Raw genomic sequence first — 24,634 nt, 5'->3', positions numbered from 1 at the left:
TATTAGTTGGCCAATTAGTTTCTTTCTATTTATAGCAGAGAGGGGGTCTCGCTCTTGCTCAGGCTGGTTTCGAACTCTCGACCTCGAGCAATCTGCCCGCCTCGGCCTCCCAGAGAGCTAGGATTACAGGCGTGAGCCACCGCGTCCGGTGGTGGTGGGGGGAGGGGGTTTTGTAATCTTTGGGATTTTGTAATTGTTTTGGATTAAGCTCTCTAGAGAAGGGTTGTTCTATGTGCCCTCCCTTTCCCATCCTCCCTTGGACTGTGTGTCCCAACCCTCATCCCACTTGCCCTTAGTGTTTTCTCTCTTGCTCCCAAGGATCTTGTTGTCTTAGTCCTTGAGCACAAGGTTTCCTCTCTCAGATCTGCTTCCTGGTCTCTGAAGTATAAATGTGGCGCTTGATTATAGGGAGAAGAGCTCAGCACTGAATTCTAAACTCTTTAACTGCTTTTATTTTTCTTTTTTCAGGTTCAAGTGCTGGATTGTGTCATGTGACCATCCCAAAACTCAGAGCACCCTATGGCCATCTTTGCCCTCTGTCACATAACTTGAAAACTGCCTGATGGCCTTTTTGCAATGGTTCCCTCCAGGAAGCCTTGATCTCAGTGAAGAAGTCCTTTCCCGGCATTCCAGTGCCCCTTCAATCCCCACACTCCTCAGACATCCTTAACAAACAAAGGCTATCAAGCACACAGTGTAACAAATACACAAATAATAATTACACTAATGATATGTTCGGAGGGGCACTGGCCAGGTCCACACACAGCGGGAGTGGGGGGCAGGTAGCTCCCACTGGGTTGCAGAGCTATGCCCCCAAGCCTCTTTGGGGCTAGGGAGGAACAGGGGAATGAGACTTAAGCTCATAGATTTATGTTCGTAAGAGAAAGGCCTCCCTGCCCCCACAAAGGTCTTTATTTGGTGGTATTAAAGGGGCAATATTCTAAGTGTCCCCCACGTTTAATGCCCCAGCTCTCTACAATCTGTAGAGGGAAGTTACCTGATGCTTATTGCCCAACCTCTACCCTGTGCCAAGATCGAGATATTTGACCTTGGAGGGAGTCATCTTCTGTTCTTCACTTCTGTTCCTCTCCTTCCACCATGGAAATGTGAGTGGTGTTGGTGGTCAGATGTGTCTTGTTCTCCAAGATTGGGGCAGAAAGAAGGATGAAGAACAGGGCCAGAGAAGAGAGGCTTGGGGTTAACATAGCTGCTAAATGGGAGAAGGCAAATTGACAAGCTTAATAGTCCCTGCCCATTTCTATACTGAAACACCTTATTTCACTTTCTCATTATGAGAATAGGAAAAAGATGCTAAAGCTCACCACCATCACCTTTTCAAGGGTGATCACAGACCTTTGCCTCTTCTACCGTCTGGGCCAAATGGGAGAGTCATGCTCTCAGGAAGAACTTGCCTTCCAGGTCTGCTATCCAGCTTAGGCTTTACTTTCATTTAGTACTGTTCATATCAGACCCATAACTGCTATCTCTACTTAGAGTGATAATTTTGCTGAAGGTTCTTCCCCCCTCCTCTCCTGACATTCTCTAGGCTCTTGCCTGGGGCCAAGAGGTCTGGTCTGGTGGTGAGGTATGGATGGGGTGTGGATTAGGAGATTCTCAACTCCTTGGCTTCAGGCACTGTCCAGCTGGGAGGCAGAGGGAAACTTGTACTCTGAAGCCTGTGACTCTTCTAAGCCTCATCTCTTCACCACTATTCTGGTGCCCTGGTTATCTGTCCCACAGCGAGAGGTATTTTATGTCCATAAAGTGCCCGTGGTAAGTGCTCAGAATTCATCTCTTGGCTGTGGCGGGTGCTGCTATTTTTCATTCCATCGAGGGGAAGAAACTGAGGCATGGTGAGTCCAGAGGTGGGTGGGTCAGAATTGTGGGAGGAATGAATGGGCCTAGCTAGTGACTTGAAGTGGCAACAAGTCTCTGCCTGCTTCCTAGCCTTCCAAACCAGGGAGTTTCCATCCTTCCCATCCTCTGCTCTAACTGGCCTTGGCATATGCTTTTCCCCACTGTACTTACTATCCCGCCCTGCTGTCAGGTACTGTTAGATTCTAAAAATAAAAGGTAAAAATAATTATAGACACTCTTCTCCCTTGTTCTCCCCCCTTCCACCCTGAGCTTTGGGGTTGGGGGACTAAAATGTCCCCCCTTCAGAATCCCTTCCACCTTGGTCTGCTGGCTCTATTCCCTAGCCCAGAGCAGTGATTTGGATTCAAATGCCCTGTAACCTTCAGCCTCCTTACTATTCCTTTCTTGACCCCTCCTAACCCTTACCAGACCCAGGGGACTTGGGAATCTCTATACTCTCATTTTTATTGACCTGAAGATAGAGGCTGGGAGCAGGGGCATTCCACAGGCTCTTTGGTCTCTCTCTTGGCTGAGGGAATTTGGGCATATGCAGGCTGCACCCTCTGGCTAAGTAACCCAGTATCATTGAAGGTGGACCTGAGGGTTAGTTTAGTGGCTCTCCTTATATAGATCCTGGATGTTGAGGGTTCCCGTCCCACCCCCTCCCCACCCCCAGCTCTTAAATCCTAACCTCATACTGTTTCCATGACAATTGGCTTCAGTTCAACCTGTTTGGCTCAGAAAGATTGAGTTAGGGTGATCATGGGTTAGAAACTTCCATGTTAGCCCTCTTGCCCTTTACTCCCATTCCCAACCCTGGAGGCTTTATACAAGTGCTTAAGTGGGTGGGTATTGAGGGAGAACAGGGTTTGGGGAATAAGGGATAAATGGGACACAGTGGGCAGGGGCCCTCCTATTCCAGTAAAGCCAAATACCAAAAAAAAAAAAAAAAAGTCACAATAAATAAATAAATAAAATTCCCAAATCCTTATTTTTGCCCCTGCTCTCACTTCCCTTCCCCTGGCCACTGTTGGAGGGAGAGAAGGAAGAAGCTAAGAATAGATTTTTGATTTCCTCTGTTACTGAGTAGTCAGGGGATCTCCCCAAACTCTACCAAGCCCCTCACCTTGCCAGTGGAAGAAAAGAAGCTTGGTGTGGGGCTTTCATTTATTACTCCATTTCAGTTCCTTTCTCAGTGTTTGTCTCTGCCTAGTCTGTCTCCTCTGCCTCTCCCTCCCTTTGCCTTCTCACTGCTGCTCTTTTTGTTCCTCTGTCTCTATCCCTCTGTCTCTATCTCTGTCTCTACATCTCTCTGTCTTCTTGTCAAACCTTCTCATCTGCAAACTTCAAACAGTCCCCAACCTGACCATTCCCCTCCTTCCTTTTTCCCCCAAACCCCTCACCCTTCAGTCCCCACCTGCCTCCCTCTGTTGTATTGCACACTGCTTGGTTGGGGAACAAGGTGTGATGTTCATGGGAAGAGGTGGAGGGAGCTCTAGGGCTTGGAGGGCTGGGGGCCTTGGGGTAGGGTCTGTCAGGGAGGCATCCTCAGTCCCCCACCTTAAGAACAGCCACAGCGATCCACCACCATGCCAGGGATCTTGCCGTAGATAATCTGCTGCTTGTCATTGAAGTAGAGCATGTTGATTGGGGACATCTTGGTGGGGGTACAGCAGGGCCCAGCAGAGCCTCTTGGATTGGCCTGTTGCACCAGGTGGGTGTGCGGATATTTTTGCATGAACATGTACTCGCACTGGCCGGAGCAGTAGTTGGCCTTGTAGCGTTTAGGTGCGATGATCCAGTCCCAGCCAAAAGCCTCAAAGTCCACTGTGAGGGGATATCGGCAGCAGCGGGACTCGCTTGAGTGCTCATCGCAGTCCAAGCCCAGGTTCCGCCGGGAACGTTTTGTGTTCTCTAGGACTCGAAGCTCCATGAAAGGATGCTGAGGAGCAGGGAGAGGGGAAAGAGATGTGAAATAGCCCCGAACCGTTCCTCTTCCCTGTTCCTTGCTCACCTGCTTCTCAACAGGGGCACCAGAATAGAGACCATTGACTTCTCAGCTTTTCCACTGATCCCACTCCCACATCTTATCCTCTATCCGCTTTTCTTGCCAGCTAGCCATCTCTCCTTCAGTTCACCTTCCTTAATTCTTTCTTTCTTGGCAACCTAACCCTCATCAGCCCCTTGGCCCAAGGCCTTACCAATGGCAAGTTTCTGTTTCCCACGAGTCTCCCATTAACTGACACCTTCAGCTTCAAATTCAGTTTTCAGCTGTTGTCTGGCTTGGATCCCTGAAAAGTGATAGTTGACACCCCACCCCACCCCCAACTCCTCTAAAATCAGCTCCTGGGCTCAGAGAAATAATGCTAGTCCCTAGCTCCCTCCACATTCCTGGTCTACATTTTCCAACATCCCTATCTCCTTAGGGCCAGATTACACATATCCACCACCACCTAAGGCCCCCTGCTCACCAGCCCCTCAGCTCCTGGCCCCAGGGAGGTGACAGCCAGATCTGTGCCACTGGGATCAAAGGCGTTGATCTCGATGCCCCAATTGCTCTGTGGCTGGCGGAACCAGCTGTGTAGCACTTGCTTGAAGTCGATGCTCTGCCAGTGGCCAGAGCGAGAGTGCAGCTCAATCTTCAGTGAGCGGATACGGATGTGACGCCGGCCTCCGCCCCCTCCCCCTGCAGCCCCTTCCCCAGTTAGGGGTTTCAGTCGCAAGATCTGCAGGTAGACTGTGGCTGGACGGGGCACGGGTCTCAGGTACACCCACAGCTGAGCCTTCAGTACCTTTGTGAACATCACCTTGGGGCTGAAGTGGAAATGGCAGCAGAGAGGGCTGCCATCTGTCTGCACTGCTGGGTCCGCTGATAAGAAAGAAGGGAGCACAGGATTAGCAAAGGGCACTTGTGGAGACCATCAGCAGCCCTGGGTGGCACTGGCAATTTAGACTCCTCAGCCTGAGTTTTCCAATTCTTTTTTTTTTTTTTTTTTTTTTGAGACAGAGTCTCACTTTGTTGCCCAGGCTAGAGAGTGCCGTAGCGTCAGCCTAGCTCACAGCAACCTCAAACTCCTGGGCTCAAGCAATCCTACTGCCTCAGCCTCCCAAGTAGCTGGGACTACAGGCATGCGCCACCATGCCCGGCTAATTTTTTCTATATATATTAGTTGGCCTATTTCTTTCTATTTATAGTAGGGAGGGGGGTCTCACTCCTGCTCAGGCTGGTTTCTAACTCCTGACCTTGAGCAATCCACCGGCCTCAGCCTCCCAGAGAGCTAGGATTACAGGTGGGAGCCACCACACCCGGCCGAGTTTTCCAATTCTTCACCCTTCTCCCATGCCTGTCTTATTGACTACTGTGTCTCTGGTACCCAAAACACTGCCTCTCCCTTCATGGCTTTGTCAGGCCTTACTGATCTGTACCCTTTCCCTAATCCATTTGCCCTAGTGCAATAGGTTCCCCTCTACCAGATAACCTGCTAAGATAGTTATCAAGAGATTCTCCCTTCACCAGCCTCCTTTCCTTCCTACAACTTTTCTCAGCTTGTAGAGCTCCACCTTTTTCTGAATCTTTGATGGTCTTCAGAGAAGTCATACCTCTTATCCTTATGTCACCTTGCCCCATTTCTGCTCTGATTTGTCTGATGGGCAGGTGGAGCTTGGCACAGCCCTCCTCCCACCAAAAAACACAGTATCAGAGGAGATAAGCCAGGGTCTAGATAGGGAGCATGGGCTAAATTAATCCCATTAAGTAAACCAGAATTCAGATCTATGCTTCTTGCCTCACTCCCATTAAGAATAATACACCCAGCAGAATGGAACTAGCCATGTACTTCTGTACATCTGTCTCCCCATTCCTTCTCCCCTAAGAACAAGTTTCCTCCTTACCATCACCTCCTAACCATCACCATTACTGCTCCAACTCTTGAGGAAGGGAAAAACTACCTCCCTATTGTTTCCTCCTATTTGCCCAGAGCATCAGAAATAATCAACACAGCAGATCAACTATAATCAGTCCTCTTTTCTCCCCTGAGCTTCCTTTGGCTTCAAGTGCCAGTAAGTCTTTACAAAGGTCCAACATCCCAGCTTTACATTTTGACCCATTTCCCCTTGCTCTGGGCCATAAATTGACCCTTCTTGGGTCTAAAGGATGATGCTCGATACATAACTGTTTCTGCTTCCATTTCAGCTCCTCCCAGTTCCCCTTCCTAATCTCTTAAATCAGTTGGGAGAGTCCTATATCATGTCTCCATTGGACAGAAATATCCATTCTCACTCTAGATAGGGAGAATCTGGAATGAGGTTCAGAGCCATATAAATATGGTCAGGAAGTCTAGGCCCTTAAGTATCATGTCCAAGTCTCACGTTCTTCATAATCATGAAGGACTTACATGTTGTCTCCCACCAGCACTTCCCCTACCCCCTACCCCAGGAAGAGGACCCTTCAAGTGAGAAGGAGAAGAATGAAACTGCTTAATGATCTTTATATATTCAGGACATGACACACAAAAATCTCTCTGTAGCTTCTTTTTCTTTGATTCTTGTCCCAGGGCTCTGGTATTCCAGTTACCCTACTGGCTGGATCTTCAGTGATGATGCAATGGCATAAGGTTAGGGGAGTGAAGATTCAGAGATTAGGAGTAGCTGGGGCAGGGAGGATACTGGTGAGATTGGAAGTGACAAGCAACGTTCCAAATGTCATACTGTGCCTAATTCCAGCATAGGAATTGTCTGTTTAATTGCCTTTAGGTACCAATCTCCTTGACACACTGTTGATACTGGGTCTATTTTGCTCACCATTGTAGCCTTAGTGCCTCCCATAGTACCAGGCAGTCCTCAATAAATACATGCTGAATGAACTCACTAAACTCCCAAGCTTAAATTATACAGGCAAGTGCCTGAAAGTTCTTCCTGGCATCTAAGCTGTTCTTTGGCTACAATTAAAGTGGGTTTAATCACTGACTCCTTGTTAAGCAGTATCTCACCAAATTTCTCAGCGTGGTACAGATAATAATTATTGCTTCACAGGAGTGCTTAATAATGTGAAAATAGTAGCAGCTTCTCAATAAATGTTTGTTGGTTTTCTACTCAAAACTTACCCCCGTACCTAAGGTGACCCAGTGTTTGAAGGTGAGAGACTAGGCACCAGGGCCCCATCTGAGTCTTTGGTTTCTTAAAACAAGAGTCCCCCATGTCCACCCCAGAGAATCACCATACTTGTCCCTCAGCTGATACGGGGACAGGACATAGGGAAAAAGAAGGGAAAGGGGAAGAGGCAGGAGAGAGATTTGAGATGGTGAGGGAGATACTAGAGAAGAGACTCTTAGGGATGAAGGCAAGTTAGAGGAGATAGGCAGAGAAATGGAGCCTAGAGTAGAACAAGAGAGGGAAGATCATGGTAGGAGATGAAATAAGTTTGGGAGTTGGAGAACACTGGAAGGAGTATAGAGGAGTGAGTGAGGATTAGAAATCTAAAGGTGGGAGGGAGCTAAACATGGTGGGGTAAAGAAGAGAAAGGATAGAAAGGGTACAGAGTGAGGAACAAAGGAGAGATAGGTAGAGCAACAGAGGGAAACTGGGGGATTGAGAGAGTCCCCAACACACACAGGCCCAGCTCCGATGGGGAGGGGAAGGGGCCACATCTGTGTTGGATTGATTGGGTTGATGGCAGGCAGCAGGTCAGGTTTAGTAGGCTGCGCTGGTGGAGAAGAGAGGTCATTGCACTATTTTCAGCAAAAGCCCAACCCCCTCCCTGCACACCACCTCCCCTTCCCCCTACCCCAACCCCTCAACACACACACACACACACACACACACACACACACACACACACACACACACACTCCCAACCCAGGCAAGAAGGCCTAGGGGCAGGAGGTTGGGCTGAGAGGGCAGGGGCCTCTTGGTGTGGGGAGGAGAGAGAAACTCAGGGGCTGGGCTTGGCTCCCAGAGGGCAGGGGGCTGGGTTCCCAGGATGAAGGCTGGGTAGGAGAGCCTGAGAGGGTAGAGGGAACTAGGGCAGGCAGAGCAGCCTTGGAGGGGTGGGGGCTGGGGTCCAGGGTTGAGGCCTGGGGGAGGGGAGGAAGGGGGAGGGGAACGGAGGCCATCTCTGCTGACAAACACCTCCCCCGATTAGCAGAGCACAAGTCTCTTATTAAAGCGGGTCCCTGGGGATTAGACTATAAAAGTCTCTTTTTCCTTTTCCCCCCCTCTCCCTCCCCTCCTCTCCACTCTCCCTCCCTCTCTTAAGAGCTCAGCTAAGCTCTTAAAGGGGACGTACAATACCTGGCCGGAGACCTAGTTCCCTAGTTATCCAAGTCCTGGGGTGGCATGGGGGTGGAAGTTGTGATGGGACCCCACCTGCTGTTGTGTGTACCCCCCACCCCAGGCCTAACCTGCACTGCCCAATCCATGCATGCAGGGCCCATTCATTTCCTGCATCCCCATTACCAGAGCTAACTCTGGGTTCAGGCCTGTTGGCTAAGGGATGCTAGGAATAGTGAGGGGCACGGGGAAATCCATAGCGCCATCACCCATCCTAGAAATCCTCACACACTCCACAAAGACCAGAGTATCTTTTCTCTCTGTACCCTTCATCTTCTTTCAGCAAACTCTTAATCAGAATTCCTCTACAACTCTGTTTCCTAGCATCCCCACCCCCCACCGCTGCCCTCAGTCAATCTCAGACTGACCTTAGGTTTCATAAGCAGAAGCCTTAAGGACAGAAGGGAGACTGAGGGACAGAAGACCATATCCCCATGCCTTCAGCTCCATTCCCATTAGTTTCCTGGTTCTTTGAGTTTTCTTTACAGCCCTGACGAAGTGCTGTGGAGTTGAGGTCTGCAGAAATATGGGTGGCAGTATGAAGCACTCAGCCTCCCAGATGCACACCTGAGTTCCTGTGCCTCTCCCATGGGGGTGGGCCACTAGGACTCCCCTCAGTCCCCAGCTTTTTATGACCCATCTGCCAATAAACCAGTTTCCCCCCTCTTCTGTTCAGAGCCATAAAACCAAACAGTGTGTGTGTGTGTGAGGGGACCTTGCCAAGTCACTAGGGAATAAGAGAGGGCCTGGTTCCCTGGAGTTGAAGTGGGGGGGGGGGGTAAAGACCTCAGTCTCAGTGGGGGAGGGGAAGAGGGAGTCACCTGACCCTAGGAAGAGCTGGGGGTGGGGGGAGCTAGTATTGGCCTGGATTTTCCAGGCCATAAAATTTCAAAGCAGCCCATGTCTATTAACATGTTCATCTTCCGTTTGGCCAGGGGCTCGGGATGCCTGTGTCCTCCCCACCCTCCATCTCTTTCTTTCTCCCTAGGTATTCCTCTCTCCCCTACAGTTCAGCTGCGATAGGGGCGGTTGAATAAAAGATGGAACACTAAGCTTAGAGTAGCCAAATAGGTGTCTTCAGTCTCCAAGCGCAATGAAGTTGAGTTCCAAGAAAGCACAGCTTTTCCAGCCCCTTGGGATACCCGGTATGAGACGAGGCTCAGGATGGAAAAGGCTGCCACCTGGGCTGCCAGAAGGGATACTAAGCACTGGGATCCTATTCCTGAGAGAGGGAGAGGAGCAGCACTCAGTTCTCTGCAGCCGGTGGGCGCGTTGCGGAACACCGGGTGGGGAGTTGGTGCCAAGGCCATTGGGAGGCAGATAGCACTGCAGTCCAGCCGGGACTTCGGGGGTCCCGGAGATTCCTGATTCTCTTTTCCAGCTTCCCCACTACGGCCCTTCAGGACAGAGTTTCTGTCCGGGCACCTCCGCTGCGGGCCCCAGCTTCCCCGGACTCCTTCAACACGGGTCTTCTTCGCACACCCGGGGTAGGAGGCCGTATCTCAAAACCCGCCGGTTTGCCCGCCCCTCATCCCCCGGGAACGGGGCGTGCACTCAACTCCTCAGCCCATTTCCACCGCTCGAAAAACTTCTATGGAGTAGCCCCCGCTCCTCAATCTATCAAGTTTTCTCAGAAAAGGCTTCCGGGCCAGGGCAACCAAGGAGCGCCCCGCTTGGGAGCGGAAGGCGCAGTTCCCACAGCCAGAGCCAGCACCCCACTGCCCACGCCCCGCAGCCCACTTACTCTCCTGGGCCATACTAATGACAGTTTCAGTGGTGGCGTGGTACTCGTCCTCTTCCAGGAAGTCCTCGGGCTGCAGCGCGTCGCCCTGGAAGTCGTGCAGGTCTAGGATCTGCTGCAGCGGCGGCGCCTTGGGTAGCAGCTGCTTCACCACCTCGCGGCTGATGTTGGGCGCCTCCTTGAGCCGCAGTTTGCTCAAGATCTGCGACTTGATGCTCTCCAGGCGCAGCTCGCGGCTGTGCTGCCGCCACACGCACACGGGGCAGCCGTCCGGCTCGGGCGCCACGGACGGGGCTGGCCGGCTGGAGCGCTCCCCCCCGGCCCCCGCTGCCGCCGCCGCCGCCGCCGCCGCCGCCGGCGCCGCGGGGCCCTCGGCCGCCTCCCCCCGGGGCCGCAGCTCCAGGGCGAGGAGCAGGAAGCCCAGCAGCAGCGGGGCCGCGAGCACCATGCTGGAGGGGAGGGGAGGGAGGACTGGGGGGCGGGGACGCCGGAGTCCCGCGGGGAGGGGGCGGAGGGAGGAGGGAGGGAGGAGGAGGGGGTCCGGGCGGCGCGGGATTGGGGGCTGCCCGGCCGAGGGGGGGCCGGGGGGCCGGGGGCGGCGGGCGCGCGGGCGGGGCGGGCGGGCGGCCGGGGCGGGCGGCTGGGGGGGCCCGAGCCCGGGCCAGGCCCTTTATAGCCCCGGCCCCCGTGTCGTCAGCGGCGGCGATTGGCTGCGGAGCCAACAAAAGAGGCAGCGCTGTCATCCGAGGCGAGAGAGGGAGCCGGAGAGAACGGAGGAAAAGAGAGAGAGAGGGAGGGAGCGAGGGAGCAAAGGCCGGAGAGAGATGAAAAGGCAGAGATATGAGGGGGAGGGGAGAGACAGAGAGGGGAAGTCAAAGAGACTAGTGAGAGACCGAGAGATAAAGAGGGAAGAGACATATTCAGAGAGAGAGATATGGGAAGAGGCGGAGGAGAGGGAGGGAGAGACAAAGAAGGACAAGAAGAGTCAGAGGGGGGAAGACATAGAGGCCAGAGACTTGCTAGAGAGAGAAATGGTGTGTCTGAGGGAGACACAGAGCCAGAGGAGGAGAAAGACCGGGACAACTGTGGGAGAGTTAGAGTAGAGCGAGCCAGAGACAAAGATAGGGTAGAGCCCAGAGGGAGAGAGAGAGGTACTGCTAGACGGGGAGGGTGGAGGTCCAGAGAGCCAGACCACAGGAGATCGGGGGCTCTAGAGAGGAAACAGGGGCAGAGGAACTGATGAGACAGACCAGTACCCTGGGAAGGAGAGAGAAGGAGAGAAAGCATGATGGGGAGGAGAGAGAGGGCAGAGACTGGAAGATACCAAGGGAGCCCCTGGGGAGGCAGATTCAGGGGATCAGGGGGAAGGCAGAGACTCCAGAGAGGAGGGACAGCCACAAGAGTCAGCATTGGTGGAAGCACAGAGAGCCCAAGAGGGAGGAGAAGAAGAACTTGAGCCCAGAGGTGTCCCAGCTACCAGAGGTAGCCCAAAGATGTTTAAAGAAGCCATGGAGGGAAGCACTGGGCTAGGCTTATCAGAAGGATTAAGGAGAATAGGAGAGGAAGAGTCCAGGCACAGTCTGAGAAGGTGGTGAGGTGATGGGAAGAACTGAGACAGGAGGAAGACTTAGCGCTGGGAAGATTGTGAGCTTGAAATTGGGGCTCAACAGTGCTAAAGGCATCAGCCGGATGGAAAAGGCAGGATCTGGGGGGCATTGGAGGAGGAATGGGAGGAGGCAGAGCTGGAGGCCACTATGCTTGCAGAGGAATCTTGGCCCCTGGGAGAGCAAGTTGCAAGTTGAGCTGGACACAGCAAGTTGCAAGCAGAGAAACCCAGACATGGGACCAGCCCTAGTCTTCGCGTTTGACCCTGGACACACAGGGCAAAGTGAAAGAGTGCCAAAATGATAAATGCTTTGAATGTGTTTAACTTCTGATTCTGGCTACTTCTCCCTACATCTCAGTTTCTCCAGGCTTATTTCTTGATCCCAAAGTCCTGGATCAATAGACAAATTGAAAATGTTTGAAGGGATCAGGTCTTGTTCATTTTCTGGTATACACAATGTTTGTTAAATAAATGGATGAACTTCATTATTGGGCTTCTTGGACAGAATAGAAGGAGAGGCATTGGTTTCCTCTCTGGAATTAGAGTCCAATAAAATATCTGAAAGTTGGCTTGGCATAGGCATAAAGAGTACCAGGCATAAGGACAGAGTGGGTTGGGGAGCTGGAGTAGAATGAAGGAAGAAACTGGAGGTGCAACTCTGAAGGGAGAAGGTGGGGGTTAAGAGGACCAAGCTGAGGAGCTTTGAAGAGACAATCCATTTCCATGGGAACAGAACAAAAACTTAGCCAGCTGGTTCCCTCCCATGCTTTGGACCAAGACATGGGCATCTCAGAATTTCATCAAGTTTCTTCATCTATAATATGGGAATCACAATTCCTACCCTCAACTCGTTGTGAGGATTACATATTAATCAATCAGCAGTGGCCTTTGTCAGCTTCTCTTTATGATTCTTTTCCTTTCCTTTCTGATCTTCCAGCGTAGTAATTGCCTTTACCACATATTGTGCCATATCCTATTCTCCAAAATGTTTCTCTGGTGTCATTTCCTCAGCAAAATTGCAAACTGTGAGAGCAGAGTTGGTGTCACCTCCTTATGCTCCCTTAGAGAAGGCAGTCTAGCTTTCACTTCCTCACCAAACATGTATCCAGTGGCAGGTGCAAAGATAAATGAGATGCAAAGAAAAATAAGACTCAGTTCCTTTCCTCAGGGAACATACAGACAAGATATTAAGTGAACAGTACCAGCCAAAACTCTAGGCCAGATGCCTCCTGATATCTTCCTCTGGATATTCCAAAGTACCTCAAACATCATAGGTTAAATAGAGAACTCCTTCTCTTTTCCTAAAATATGCTCTATCCCACAGTTTTTCATTGTAGTGAATAATACTCAATTATCCATGCTAGAAACCCAGATGTAATGTTCCACTCTCATTCTCTTGATCATTTCTAAATCTTTGCGTAGGTTGTTTCTTCTTCCTAGAACAACTCCTCCTCCTACCTCCATTCCCTCCCAGCCCCCCCAATCTCTTGGCCAAATTTACTCTATTCTCAGGTCTCAGTATAGATGAGATTGTAGACATGCCATCCAGGAGTCCTTTCCTGACTCCCAAGTCTAGAGTAGATACACCTCCTGGATATATCTGCACCATTCTGTGAGATGTGGAGATTAATCACATAGCTTCTAGACTACAACTAGGCTGACTGGGTTCAAGTTCCACCTCTCTCTTTTCTGTTTATGTGAACTTGGATAAACTATTCAACTTCTTTTTTTTTTTTTTTTTTGAGACAGAGTCTCCCTTTGTTGCCCAGGCTAGAGTGAGTGCCGTGGCGTCAGCCTAGCTCACAGCAACCTCAAACTCCTGGGCTCGAGTGATCCTTCTGCCTCAGCCTCCCGGGTAGCTGGGACTACAGGCATGCACCACCATGCCCGGCTAATTTTTTATATATATATCAGTTGGCCAATTAATTTCTTTCTATTTATAGTAGAGACGGGGTCTCGCTCTTGCTCAGGCTGGTTTTGAACTCCTGACCTTGAGCAATCCGCCCGCCTCGGCCTCCCAAGAGCTAGGATTACAGGCGTGAGCCACAGCGCCCGGCCTATTCAACTTCTTTATATCTCAGATTCCTCATCTGTAATATGGGGATAACAACATTGCACCTAATTTATAAGGTTATGAGGACTAAATGCCTGACATACTGTTCTAAATGCATTAATTACTACTATTATCCCAAATTATAACTCTCACCCAGTGAGACCCAAGAGAACAAGAACTTTTTCATCAAAGTATTCTTCTGGGGCTTTGAATAAAGAATGAATGAGCCCTGTCAAGTGAACCTGGTCAGAGCTGGGGTCGGGGGTAGAGAAAACTGAGTTTTTGTGTCCATGAGGGGTTACTGGTGTCTGCAGAATACCAGGGAGTTAGAGGCAGGAACAATTTGTGAGACAGAAAAGGATTTTCACCTCCCGGTTTCCTTTCCAGCTTCCAGGACGGCACTTAAGAGGACAAGACTACCATCTGGTGGCAAAATGTGGAATGTCAGCTCCTTGGAGGTTGAACCAAAACCACCGTTTTGGTAGCTGTGTGTTTTCTTGGGGGGGGGGGGGGAGCACACTTTGCATATTTTCACTTTAGATGTCTAGTCCGAGAAGTTCTATGTCGTAATACATTAAGCCTTGTCCTTTCTCAAACCCCTCATAGATCTTGCCTCTTTCTTTCCTTGAGGAAGTTCCCTTAGGCTTGGCCCTGTTGCGTTCCCCTGAGTTTCGGAAACTAACCCCTAGGAGGTTTCTTTTAGGAGCTTTAGAATTTCAGCGCCCCAGACCCAGTCCTGAGGAAGGGGTCCTGGTAGCTTTACAGAGAAGGAGTCGGAAGAGATCTGGACATTTATGTCTTTCCTTATCCTAGTACATGCTAGCCAAGGTTTGCGGCCCCGCCCACTGTCCTGGTCTCCCTGGCAACTGTCTTTCTGCCAAGGGTGGCCCTCTCCCGGAGTTACCCAGGCAACCTCCAGGCCCGCCTCCTTCAAGGTCCTGACTGGTTCATAGCAAATGTGGGTCAGGGCCTCAGGGAGGCGTTTAGGTTTGAAGGGTGTGAACTGCCGGGAGAGAAGGAGGCAGGGGGAGGGTGTGAAGTTTCAGGACCTGCTGGACGGAGAGAGGTGTCTGCACAGCCTTGGGTAGAGGGTCTGTGACATAGTCAGGAAGAGCTGCCGCTCCTTGGAGCCTGAAAATGCTTGGGCCACTCTCAGAGGTGCTGCCAGAACAGGGGACCCACTCACTGTAGAGGAGGAGGGACTCCTGCTGTCCTGCATCTCAGCACGCGGGCGCTCCCACACCCACACTGCCTGGTCCATCAGAGTTGGGCTCAGTGAGGAGCAGCTATCTCTCTTTTCTCTCCAGGGAGGATCCCCAATCCTACTCCTTTTCCTTTTTCTCCTAAAGTTCCTGTTTTAGATGTCAGGCAGTGGACTCAGTCCTTGGCACTGCAGGGCATTCTAAGGAGAGGAGGGCCTGGTGGTTGAGATGTAGCAGAGGAGAGAGAGGCTTACTTGCACCTCCGCTGCCCTCTTAGCTTGTGCGTTTGGGGATGTGGGGAGACTATTCTGGGCTGGGGGTGGTAATGGACCCCTCCCAAGCCTCTGCCCACAAACCCTGCAGCCCCCAGAGAGGACCTCACTATGTAATTACCGTCCTCTACCATACCATACTAAACCCTCTAATTATCTTGCCTATGTCCCTTGGCAGCCCTGTTAACCTCTTTAGCCCCAAGGCCCTCTAAGAGAAGTTGGGAGTTGGGAGAAGGAAGATGAAGAATTTGTGTCTTAGGAAGGGCAATGTTGGTAATGGAGGCAGGATACAACTGGGGGACTCTAAGAATCATCTGGGGTCATGCCTTGCTTTGTCTCTGGCCTCCCAAAAAAACCCTTCCCCTGCCCTCAATCAGTCTTCCCCCACCCTCTCAGGACAGGCCATCCATCTAGCTCCACTGGGTGTAAGCCCTTTCCTATCTTCATTCTTGGCCTCCTCAGGCCTCCCCACCTCTTCCCTGCCTCCAGGCTCACTCTCCAGGCCCAAGGTAGGTCCTTCACACAGGCCCAGCTCTGGACAGTGGCCTCGGCTGGCTGTATTGCTCTTCTGTGCCAGCAGGAGGCACCACTGTTCCAGCTGCTGCTCAAGGAAAAAGGAGTCTGAACGCAATATCCAGTTCTCCAGGAACACCCAAAGGCTCGCAGATGAGTGGATCCAGCAGGTAACAAAACTTGATCTGGGCTGCCAGGTGAGCGAAGGAAACTGGAGGATGGAGGATTTAGAGGGAATCCAGTCTCCACCGAGAAGCAAGGAGAGAGAGAGAGTGCATGCACGCGCACACAGCAGTGAAGGCAAAGGTTGTTGCCAGATGCGGGTGTGTGTGTGTGTGTGTGTGTGAGCATTGACCAGAGGGTCTGGCTGGCTCTGGGAATGGGAACCTGAAATTGGAGATGTGAGGAGGGGACGTACCCATCTTAGCTCTGCTTAGAGATGCTGGCACGCCCCCACCCATTCCAACCCTGCCTCTTCTCACCTCTGTTCCCTGGGCTGCAAGACCACATTCCTGGGGAGCAATCCAACCACTTTGAGAACAGCCCTGGTGAGAGTCCCCTCAAAGTCCCTCATTCCTCTGCAGGCATCTCAGGTCCTGCTGTGTATCTCCCAGGCTATGCTAGGCAGCCCCAGCACCTTGGGCTTCTTTTTGTCAGAGCCCTCACCACACTGTGTTTTTTGTCTGTGCCTACAAGGTTGTAACGGCCCAGAAAGCAGGGGCATGTCTTGCTCATGTCCATGTAGTCCCAGTGCCTGCATGTTTAGGCTTCCAACATATGGATGAATAAATGAATGAATTCTTCCTTAGCTGCTGTCTAGGCCTCTTGGCCTTTTACCCACAAGGAACAGGAACCTGAGGTAACCATCCACCCCCAGCACCACCTCTTTCTCACTTCTGCTACATCCATTTCTGCTCCATCCTAGTTGTGAGGCTCTGTGACTCCGAGGTGGTACCTCTGTGCTCCTGAGCTGGGTGCTGGACCAGAACCACATGGCAGCTAAGATCCTGGCCAAGGCAGCGCACAAGGAGGCCATGAGCCCGGATACTCTCTGCCGAGCTGGAGGGGCTAGAGCTGCCCATTCTGCCCACTCGACAGCTGGGCATTTGGACTGCCCCCATTGTTAATGGGGAGGAGGCTGGGACAGGAGCCAGGGAAGACTGGGCAGCCTGAGGTTAGGGGCTGGGCCCCAAGGAGTAGAGAAGGGAATGGGCAGGCCCCACGGACAGAGCCTGGCAGGGGTGAGTGGAGGTGAGCGGGGTGGAGCTAGAACAGGAGCTAGACCTTGGGGCTTAAATTGTGGTTCTGGCCCAAGGCCAAGGGGGCTGAGAGGGCTGGAAGGAGGCTGGGTTGTCTCTTCTAACCCTGCCTTTGCCACCTCAATTGTGGTGGGATGTTCACATATTTCTCAAAGCAAAGTCATTTTAGTTCCCATGAGTCTAAAAACAGGGTAGGATAAAGCCTTATCATTCTTTTTTTTTTGAGACAGAGTCTCGCTTTGTTCCCCAGGCTAGAGTGAGTGCCGTGGCATCAGCCTAGCTCACAGCAACCTCAAACTCCTGGGCTCAAGCAATCCTGCTGCCTCAGCCTCCCGAGTAGCTGGGACTACAGGCATGTGCCACCATGCCCGGCTAATTTTTTCTATATATATTAGTTGGCTAATTAATTTCTTTCTATTTATAGTAGAGCCAGGGTCTCGCTCTTGCTCAGGCTGGTTTCAAACTCCTGACTTCGAGCAATCCACCCGCCTCTGCCTCTCAGAGTGCTAGGATTACAGGCGTGAGCTCCAGGCCAAGACTCTGATTCTTACTTGCAGGTTGACCCTTAATGAATGGCTTCATTTCTCTGAGCTCCACTTTCCTTGCAGTGAGGATATAAGCGGACTTCAGTGATGTATTCTCCTGGGTACCATGGTGACCTATTCTTGCCCACCATGAAAGGTGTAGCCTCCCCAGACAGCTGGGGCAGTCAGAGCTTGCCACCCAGTGACCAGAGACCCCCCTGCCATGTCCCCAGACTCCCCCAGCCAGTAAGTACATCAGTGGTGATGTTGCCCTGGAGCCAGCGTGGGGGCTCTTCCCCTCGGGGCTGCACTCAGTGCTGGTGCTGAGCCTCTTACCAACTCCCTGGGGAGCCTGTGCTGGGGGTGGCCCATAAGCTTTTCTACCAGCAGGCCCCACAGACCTGCAAGTGCAGCCCCTCCCTTCACCCTTGTTTTGATTTCACCCTGGAGGCTGTGAGCTGCCATCAAGCACTCATGCCTCCCTCATTATCCAAAGTTGCAGCCTCTGGGTTTAAATCTCAGGCCCCCAATTCAGACCCAACCTCTTGACCTTAAATTCTATCCACTACTCTCCCTCTCCTCCCTGTTTGGGACATGGTCCTGATGCTGATGCACCCTTGTTTCCTTCCCTTCTCCCATCCCTGTCTCCTCTTCCTTCTCCCCACCTCTCTCCCTCACATCTCTTTCTTCCTCCCCAGTCCCCATCCTCCCCCTGCCTCCCGCCCTCCCCTGGTCTCCCACTTCCCCTGGATGTCCTCACTCCTCTCTCAACTCTCCCCAGCTCCTTTCTCCATCCCTACTTCTCCTCCTGAGTAGTCCCAGCTACTCAGGAGGCTGAGGCAGGAGGATCACTTGAGCCTAGGAGTTTGAGGTTGCTGTGAGCTAGGCTGACGCCATGGCACTTGCCCAGGCACAGAGTGAGACTCTGTCTCAAAAAAAAAAAAAGAAGAATCAGGGTCTTGATGTACCAACTCCAGCACTCAGTCCATCACACCCACCACCAGCACCTCCCTCATGCCTCCTCACTCCTTTCCTCTGTGCCTCCACCCTGCTGGCCTCTGCAGTTCACTGTGGCCCTGCCTATCCTATCGTGGCACCCGCAGTGGCCCTGCTGAGTGGGGAGGCATCTGTGCAGCAGGTGCTGGGCTCCCTCCGTGGATCTGGGCTTCAGGAGGCTTTGGGTGCTGGCTGCCGCGCATGGCAATGGGACGACCTGATGCCTGCGTGCTCTCAAAAAAGCAACGCTTTTCCTCGGGACACATGTGGCCCCATGCTCTGCTGCTGGGCCTGGGTGGAGGTATGGCAGAGCGGGAGGGCAGCCTGGCTTTGCTTCATGGGGAGGCACGAGGGTCCCCACCCCAGCTCTCCTACCACCAGCTCATGCCAGGCACACAAGGGGCAGCAGCCTGGGCCAGCTGGGGCAGCTTGGGGGCGTATCTGGATGCCAGGCACTTGGAGCAGGTGCTGGAGGCTCTGAAGGATGTGGTGTGAGGGGCCAGGTATGTCAGCCACTCAGAGGTCCTTCCGTCCTGGAGCCCAGAAGACATGCAGGGCTCTGTGCTGACTCTATAGGCTGCAGGAGTGAGCTATTCTTTATTATTATTATTATTGTGGTAAAACATACACAACATAAAATTTATCACTTTAACTATTTTTAAGTTTAGTGGCATTAAGTACATGCAGAAACTGAAACTCTGTACCCATTAAACACCAACCACCCATGTCCCTCACGCCCCACCCAGGCATTCACCATTTTACTGTCTATAAATTTGTGGTGGAAGGGGCTATTCTTGCCCTGTCCCTTACCTCTCCCTCCCAACCCTGTACAGGAGAAGTCCGAAAACTTTTTAAACAGGGGGCCAGTTCACTGTCCCTCAGACTGTTGGAGAGTTTGCACTGTGGGCCCGGGAGGAGTTGGCTGCTAAGGAGGACAGGCAGCGGCAGCAAAAACACCCAGAGGGCCGGATAAATGTGCTAGGTGGCCCCCATGTGGACCTCGGGCCGTAGTTTGAGGATGTCTGCAGTGTATAGGCTTCTCTGGGTCTCCCTGGCCCTGTCCTTTCTCTCCCCCTTTCTTTGCCAAGTTGCTGTCACCACCCCACATTTGCCACAGCTTGCTTTCAGCCCCTTCCCCTGGTGTCCCTCTAGGAGGGTCCAATTCTCCAGCCCTCCCCGACCCACCTGATGTTTCTGCCTCCTCCTCTCACCCCTCACCTGGCAGGTGCTCCTGACACTACTCTCCAGGCCGAGGCCGCCCCATCAACAGCCTTCTCTTGCCTTTCATTCAAGTTGCCCACTCTACACTATTTGACACTTCTGGCCACTGTTCCCTCCTCCTGTCTTGAGGTTCCTTTTTCTCTTGGCCTCCTAGAGTGAGGGAAAAAGCACAGGTTTTGGAACCTCAGAGATTTGGGTTCAAATCCTGACTGCCTTTCACTGGATTTGACTCTGGGCATGTTACTCTGTGTCTCCAAGCCTCAGTTTCCTTATCTTTATTTATTTATTTTTCCATTTATTATTTTTTCCCTTTTTAAATTTCAGCATATTATGGGAGTACAAATGTTAAGGTTACGTATATTGCCCATACCCCCTACCCCCTTCTTTATCTTTAAAACAGGAAAAATAATACCAACCTCACAGAATTGCTGTCAGGTTAAACCCTGAGCTGGTGGCTGTAAGAGCCCAGCACAGTGCCTGGTGTAGTGCAGAGGTCCAGCTCTGCAAGGACCTTTCCCTTTCAGCGCCTTTAGTGGCTACTAACCCATACCCCCATGTTCCTTAAACCTAAGGGCTCCTCGAGCCTCTATCTCTGTTTCTTTCCCTTGCTCTGGCCCTCACCCAACCTCGGATTTAGATATCACTTTTATCTCTAGTCTGATTCCTCTCTCCTGAGTTTCACATCCCCAGTTCCCAGTAGGACATCTCCACCTGGATGCCCCTTGTGTGCTTCATGCCTTGGGTGGCCACCTCTTCCTTCCCTGCATGTCCAGATGATGGCTGTCATCATCCTTCTCTTGGACCATGGCCGTGATGTCTCAGCCATCTTCCAGGCCACCTGACATTCATCCTTCTCATTTCAATGCAGGCCCAATCTCAAGATAGTGTCACCTTCTCAAAAACTTTTCACCTCTCCCATTGCCTTCAGAACATACCCAACGTAGTCTTCTAGGTCCTTGATGGTCCTATTACCTATATCACCTTCTTTTTGTTCATTGATTGTTTTGCAAAGTATTCCAAAGGAAATTACAGACATGACATTTCACCATTCAATATTTTAGTATGCATCTTTAAAAAACAGAGAAATTTCCCTACATAATCATATCATTATCACAGCTAACAAAATAATTTTCTCATGTCTAATTCTCAATCCATATTCACATTTCCCTTATTCTCAAAATGTCTAGTTTGTTCAGACAAAGATCAATCAAGCACCAAGCATTACATTTGATTGTTATGCACCTAAAGTCTCTCAATCTTCTTCTTCTTTTTTTTTTTTTTTTTGAGACAGGGTTTCACTCTTTTGCCCAGGCTGGAGTGTAGTGGCCTGATCACAGCTCACTGTAATCTTGAACTCCTGGGCTTAAGCTATTCTCCTGCCTCAGCCTCCCAAAGTGCTGGGATGGGAGCCCATGTCTCTCAGTCTTGATCTTCAGACCAACTTCCACCCACCTTCACTACATCTCCCCAGCCTTTTGAGCCAGCCAACCCAATCTGCAATGTACTTTAAAAAAATGCTCCTTTTAGTAATCCCAGCACTTTGGGAGGTACAGGTGGGAGGATCACTTGAGGCCAGGAGTTTGAGACCAGCCTGGACAACACAGCTAGACCCCATCTCTAAAAAAAAGAAAGTTAGCTGGATGTGGTGGCATGCACCTGTAGTCCCTGTTACTTGGGAGACTGAGGCAGGAAGATTACTTGAGCCCAGGAGTTCAAGGTTGAAGTGAGCTATGATCGTGCCACTGCACTGCACTACAGCAGCCTGGGCAGCAAGAGTGAGACTCTGTCTCAAAAAAAAAAAAAAAAAAAAAAAAAAAAAAAAAAGGTTCCTTTTTACAGTGGCTGAAACTAAGAGAGCTTGCCCCTTTATTCCTGTATTCTCCAATCTCCAACGTCACCTTGGAGAACACCACCCACCTCTGTTAAACACATTTTCCTCCCACTGTCCCTCCCTCTGAGCTTATACAGCTGCAACCAGAGGCTCTGCCTTTCTTCACAGTGTGGACAGAACTTCCTTCTGCCTGCTGGCAGAGGCCACTGTCTTCTGCTACTTGCTGCCCATGTGCATGGCACATGCCTGGCATCTAGTGGCAGCAGTGAATACTCCTTTCTTCAGCATCTTTGCTCCTCCTCCACAGCCTGCTGCCATAATAAAGGGGGGCAAGGTCCAGAATGGGCTTGGTTTGTCCCACTGGAAACTGGTTTTCAGCCCCGCCCATATCTACTTCCTTTTGCTCTTATGATTTCTTTCCTTCTTTGTGTACACACACACACACCAAGACTCAGGAAGTGGTTCTTGAGGCAAGACCATGAGAACATAAGTAGTAGGGCCCTGGTTGGGGTACCAGGGTGTGACGACTTGTCTGGTCATAACCTTTGTCCTATTCATACTTCTGAATAGGACATACTTTGTCCTATTCATACTTCACAGTTTCTGCCAGGACCCCCAGTGGCACACAAGGGAGGGAGGCAGCATGAGGCCTCCCTCCCCTCTCAGCCCTCTCCTGGCATTTCCTCCTGGGATGAGAATAGCTGGCTGTCTGCTAGGATGAGTTGGGGAAACCCAGGGGATATAAGCCTGTCTTGGTGTCTTCCCCCATGTCTCCACCAGGAGGAGCTGATCCAGGAGCGATGGGAGCATAGACCTTGTCAATCCTCCCCCAAAGGGAGGGACCCCACTGACATGCCATGGTTGACTAGGTACCAGTATGGACTTCCTCTCCTTTTCTCAGACCAGGCGCCCTGGAAAATGGAGAAGCTATGCTAACAGAGGGGACAAGGAACCCACACTCTAGAATGTTGGGAGACTCCTACGACGCGAGGCCAGTGACTTTCTGGAAATGTTTATTCTGGCCCCACCCGTTCCCAAGCAGTCCACAGTTCGCCGGGGATGGGGCTTGAACAGAGTTGGAGCCAGAGGTGGGAGGTGGGCTCCAGGGGAAGGATGAGGACGCCTCTCTCAGACCATCTTGCAACCTCGATTCAGCTCTGCCGCCCCGCCGCTTAGAGGGTGACTGTTGTCCGCGCGTCCCTCCTTTGGCTCTCGTCCGCCCCCTCCGCCTCTCCGAACCAGCGGGATCCGGGCGGCGCTCGGTCCGGCTCTCCCACCCCGAGTTGGCACGGAGGTGCGGGCGCCAGAAGGCCCCAGGCGCCTCGAGGTCTTGCCCTGGGTGCCTTCCCTTTGCGGGGGTGGGCGCTGTCTTCCGGGTGGGGGCCACGTGGCTCCGGCCGGGCGGGGGGCTCGGCCCTCCCGTCGCGGGCCCCAGTGACTCAGGCCGCAGCTGTTCCCGCGTCACATGAGGGAGGCGGCGGGGGAGGGGGCTGTGGCTGGAGCCCGGGGCGGGGCGCTCAGGAGGCGGGGCGGGAGCTGGGGGCGCAGCTAGAGAGCCCCTGAGCCGCGGCGGGAGAGGAGCGCACAGCCTCGGGGAGCCCAGGTGAGGGCGCGGGCCCACGGCGACCTCGGCGCGGGGGGCCTGGGGGCAGACCGCTGGCAGTCCCCTCCTCCAGGGACTCGCCCCGGGCCTCGGAAGACCCGCCCCGCGCTCTCCAGCCGCTCTCGAGGCCCTCGGGCAACTTTGCTTCAAAGTTCCCGAAGCCCCGGCAGGGTGCGGTGCGGGCGCTCGCCGCACTTTTTGGGGGACGGGGAGGACAGAGCCCGGGGGAAAGTGGCCGGGGCATCGGGTTGGGCTAAGGACCGTTTTTCAGGGCTGGTTGGGCGGGGAGGGGGTGTTTGACGCCTGGGGGCAGGCGGGCCGATGGCTGGTGTCAGGCCCGAGCCCCTGCGGGGCAGCCCTCGGGTCCGTCCTGGGCCCGGAGGCGGCGGGGCGGGGTCCGGGCCTCGGGCCGTCGCGCCCGCCCCTCTCCCGGCGGGCAGGAGAGGGGGCTGGGAGACGTGGATCTGACCGCGGGGTTTCCGGGTGGGAGGGGCCGGGAGTGGGGCCGGGCAGGGAAGGCCTCGAGGGCCGAACGGGAGCGGAAACCGAGGTCCCCCTCGGGCAGTTCTAATCCCCCCGCCCTCCCCTGCGGCCCAGGCCCGGCAGCCATGGCGGTGGAAGGAGGAATGAAATGTGTCAAGTTCTTGCTCTACGTTCTGCTGCTGGCCTTTTGCGTGAGTGGGGAGGGAGTGCGATGGGGGCTCGCTGGCAGGGTGCGGGGAGACCTGGCTCCGGAGTGGTGAGTGCTGAGGGACCAAGAATGAAGGCAGCTGGAGACCAGATGTGGAAGGAGAGCCCCAGGAGAGACAGCACGGCCACCCCTTCCTCCCGCGTTCGTGGACCCCTGAGACTTATTTCGACAGATAATGACCATGACCATCCCGGGTGTGAGGCACCTCCCATACCCACCCCTGCTGGCCCTTCCTGTCTGGTGACCCAACCACTTGTGATACAGGGGCAGTGGGGCAACCAGCCAACGGTGCCTGATGCTATCGCCACGGGGCTTTCCTCCACGCTCCTGTCTCCCCTCGCTTCCTCCTCCACCCCCTCATCCCTCCATTCCCTCTCCGCCCAGCTGCTTGGGGGCCAGGAAGGCCTCTGCCCACCTCAGTTTGCTCTTGCCCTGGGCTCCAGGCTTGGGAGGCTACCGTTTGCCCAGGGAGGGGCACACCACTCTTGTCCCCTTTTCCTCCTCCCTGGCCTAGCTGGGAGGAACCTTAGGCACAGCTGATGCACGTGAGGTGGGCACTAGAAGGTAGTGATGGGCAGTTCTGGAAGAGAATTGAACTGGGAGCCCATGGAAAGCACCAATCTAGGTCAGGAATTTGTGCCCTGGGGTCAGGGCTTTCCAGGAACTCTTTTTACATTTGCTTATCCCCCTGGTGGAAAAGCTGCTTGGAGAAAGGCCTGGCTCCTGACTCCCGACTCCCTTTTCCCTGAGTGTGCTGAACACTTCACCAGCCTTCACTGGAGACAGTGGGGGGCAAGGATGGGTCATACCCCTACTCCACAGTCAAGTTTCCTGGGGGTGTGAGGATCTGTCTCCTGGTTGGGGTGAAGTCTGTGTCCTGGTTGCACTCCCTGCCCTCCCCTGTGAAGGACTGCTGGGATATGGGTATGGCTTAACCT

At 52.8% G+C, this 24,634-nt stretch overlaps 2 protein-coding genes across 2 annotated transcripts in view; one reads left to right on the top strand and one right to left on the bottom strand.

Annotated features, from left to right (window-relative positions):
- CD63 (CD63 molecule) overlaps positions 1–24,634 on the top strand; it is a 193,365-nt gene that overhangs the window by 167,201 nt on the left and 1,530 nt on the right. The window contains exons 2-3 of the mRNA XM_012752997.3: positions 22,953–23,005; positions 23,603–23,679. Coding sequence (XP_012608451.1) covers positions 23,614–23,679 — 66 coding nt within the window. The 5' untranslated portion in view covers positions 22,953–23,005; positions 23,603–23,613. The remainder of the gene's footprint in view (positions 1–22,952; positions 23,006–23,602; positions 23,680–24,634) is intronic.
- Positions 2,690–10,532, bottom strand: GDF11 (growth differentiation factor 11). Its single transcript, XM_012752942.3, has 3 exons — positions 9,929–10,532; positions 4,329–4,726; positions 2,690–3,799 (listed from the first exon to the last, which is right to left on the bottom strand). The coding sequence occupies exons 1-3, from the start codon at positions 10,371–10,373 to the stop codon at positions 3,419–3,421; spliced, it is 1,224 nt and encodes a 407-aa protein (XP_012608396.3). The 5' UTR covers positions 10,374–10,532; the 3' UTR covers positions 2,690–3,418.

Source organism: Microcebus murinus, chromosome 10, assembly GCF_040939455.1.
Source record: "Microcebus murinus isolate Inina chromosome 10, M.murinus_Inina_mat1.0, whole genome shotgun sequence".
NCBI lineage: Eukaryota > Metazoa > Chordata > Mammalia > Primates > Cheirogaleidae > Microcebus > Microcebus murinus.
This window is presented reverse-complemented; position numbering and strand designations above follow the sequence as displayed.

Excerpts from the sequence above, each read along its gene's own strand:
- GDF11 (XM_012752942.3), bottom strand. The coding sequence starts at position 10,373 with ATGGTGCTCGCGGCCCCGCTGCTGCTGGGCTTCCTGCTCCTCGCCCTG. Across the intron at positions 4,727-9,928 it reads CATTAGTATGGCCCAGGAGA|CGGACCCAGCAGTGCAGACA; the intron begins GTAAGTGGGCTG and ends CTTTCTTATCAG. Across the intron at positions 3,800-4,328 it reads GGCCAGGAGCTGAGGGGCTG|CATCCTTTCATGGAGCTTCG; the intron begins GTGAGCAGGGGG and ends CCTGCTCCTCAG.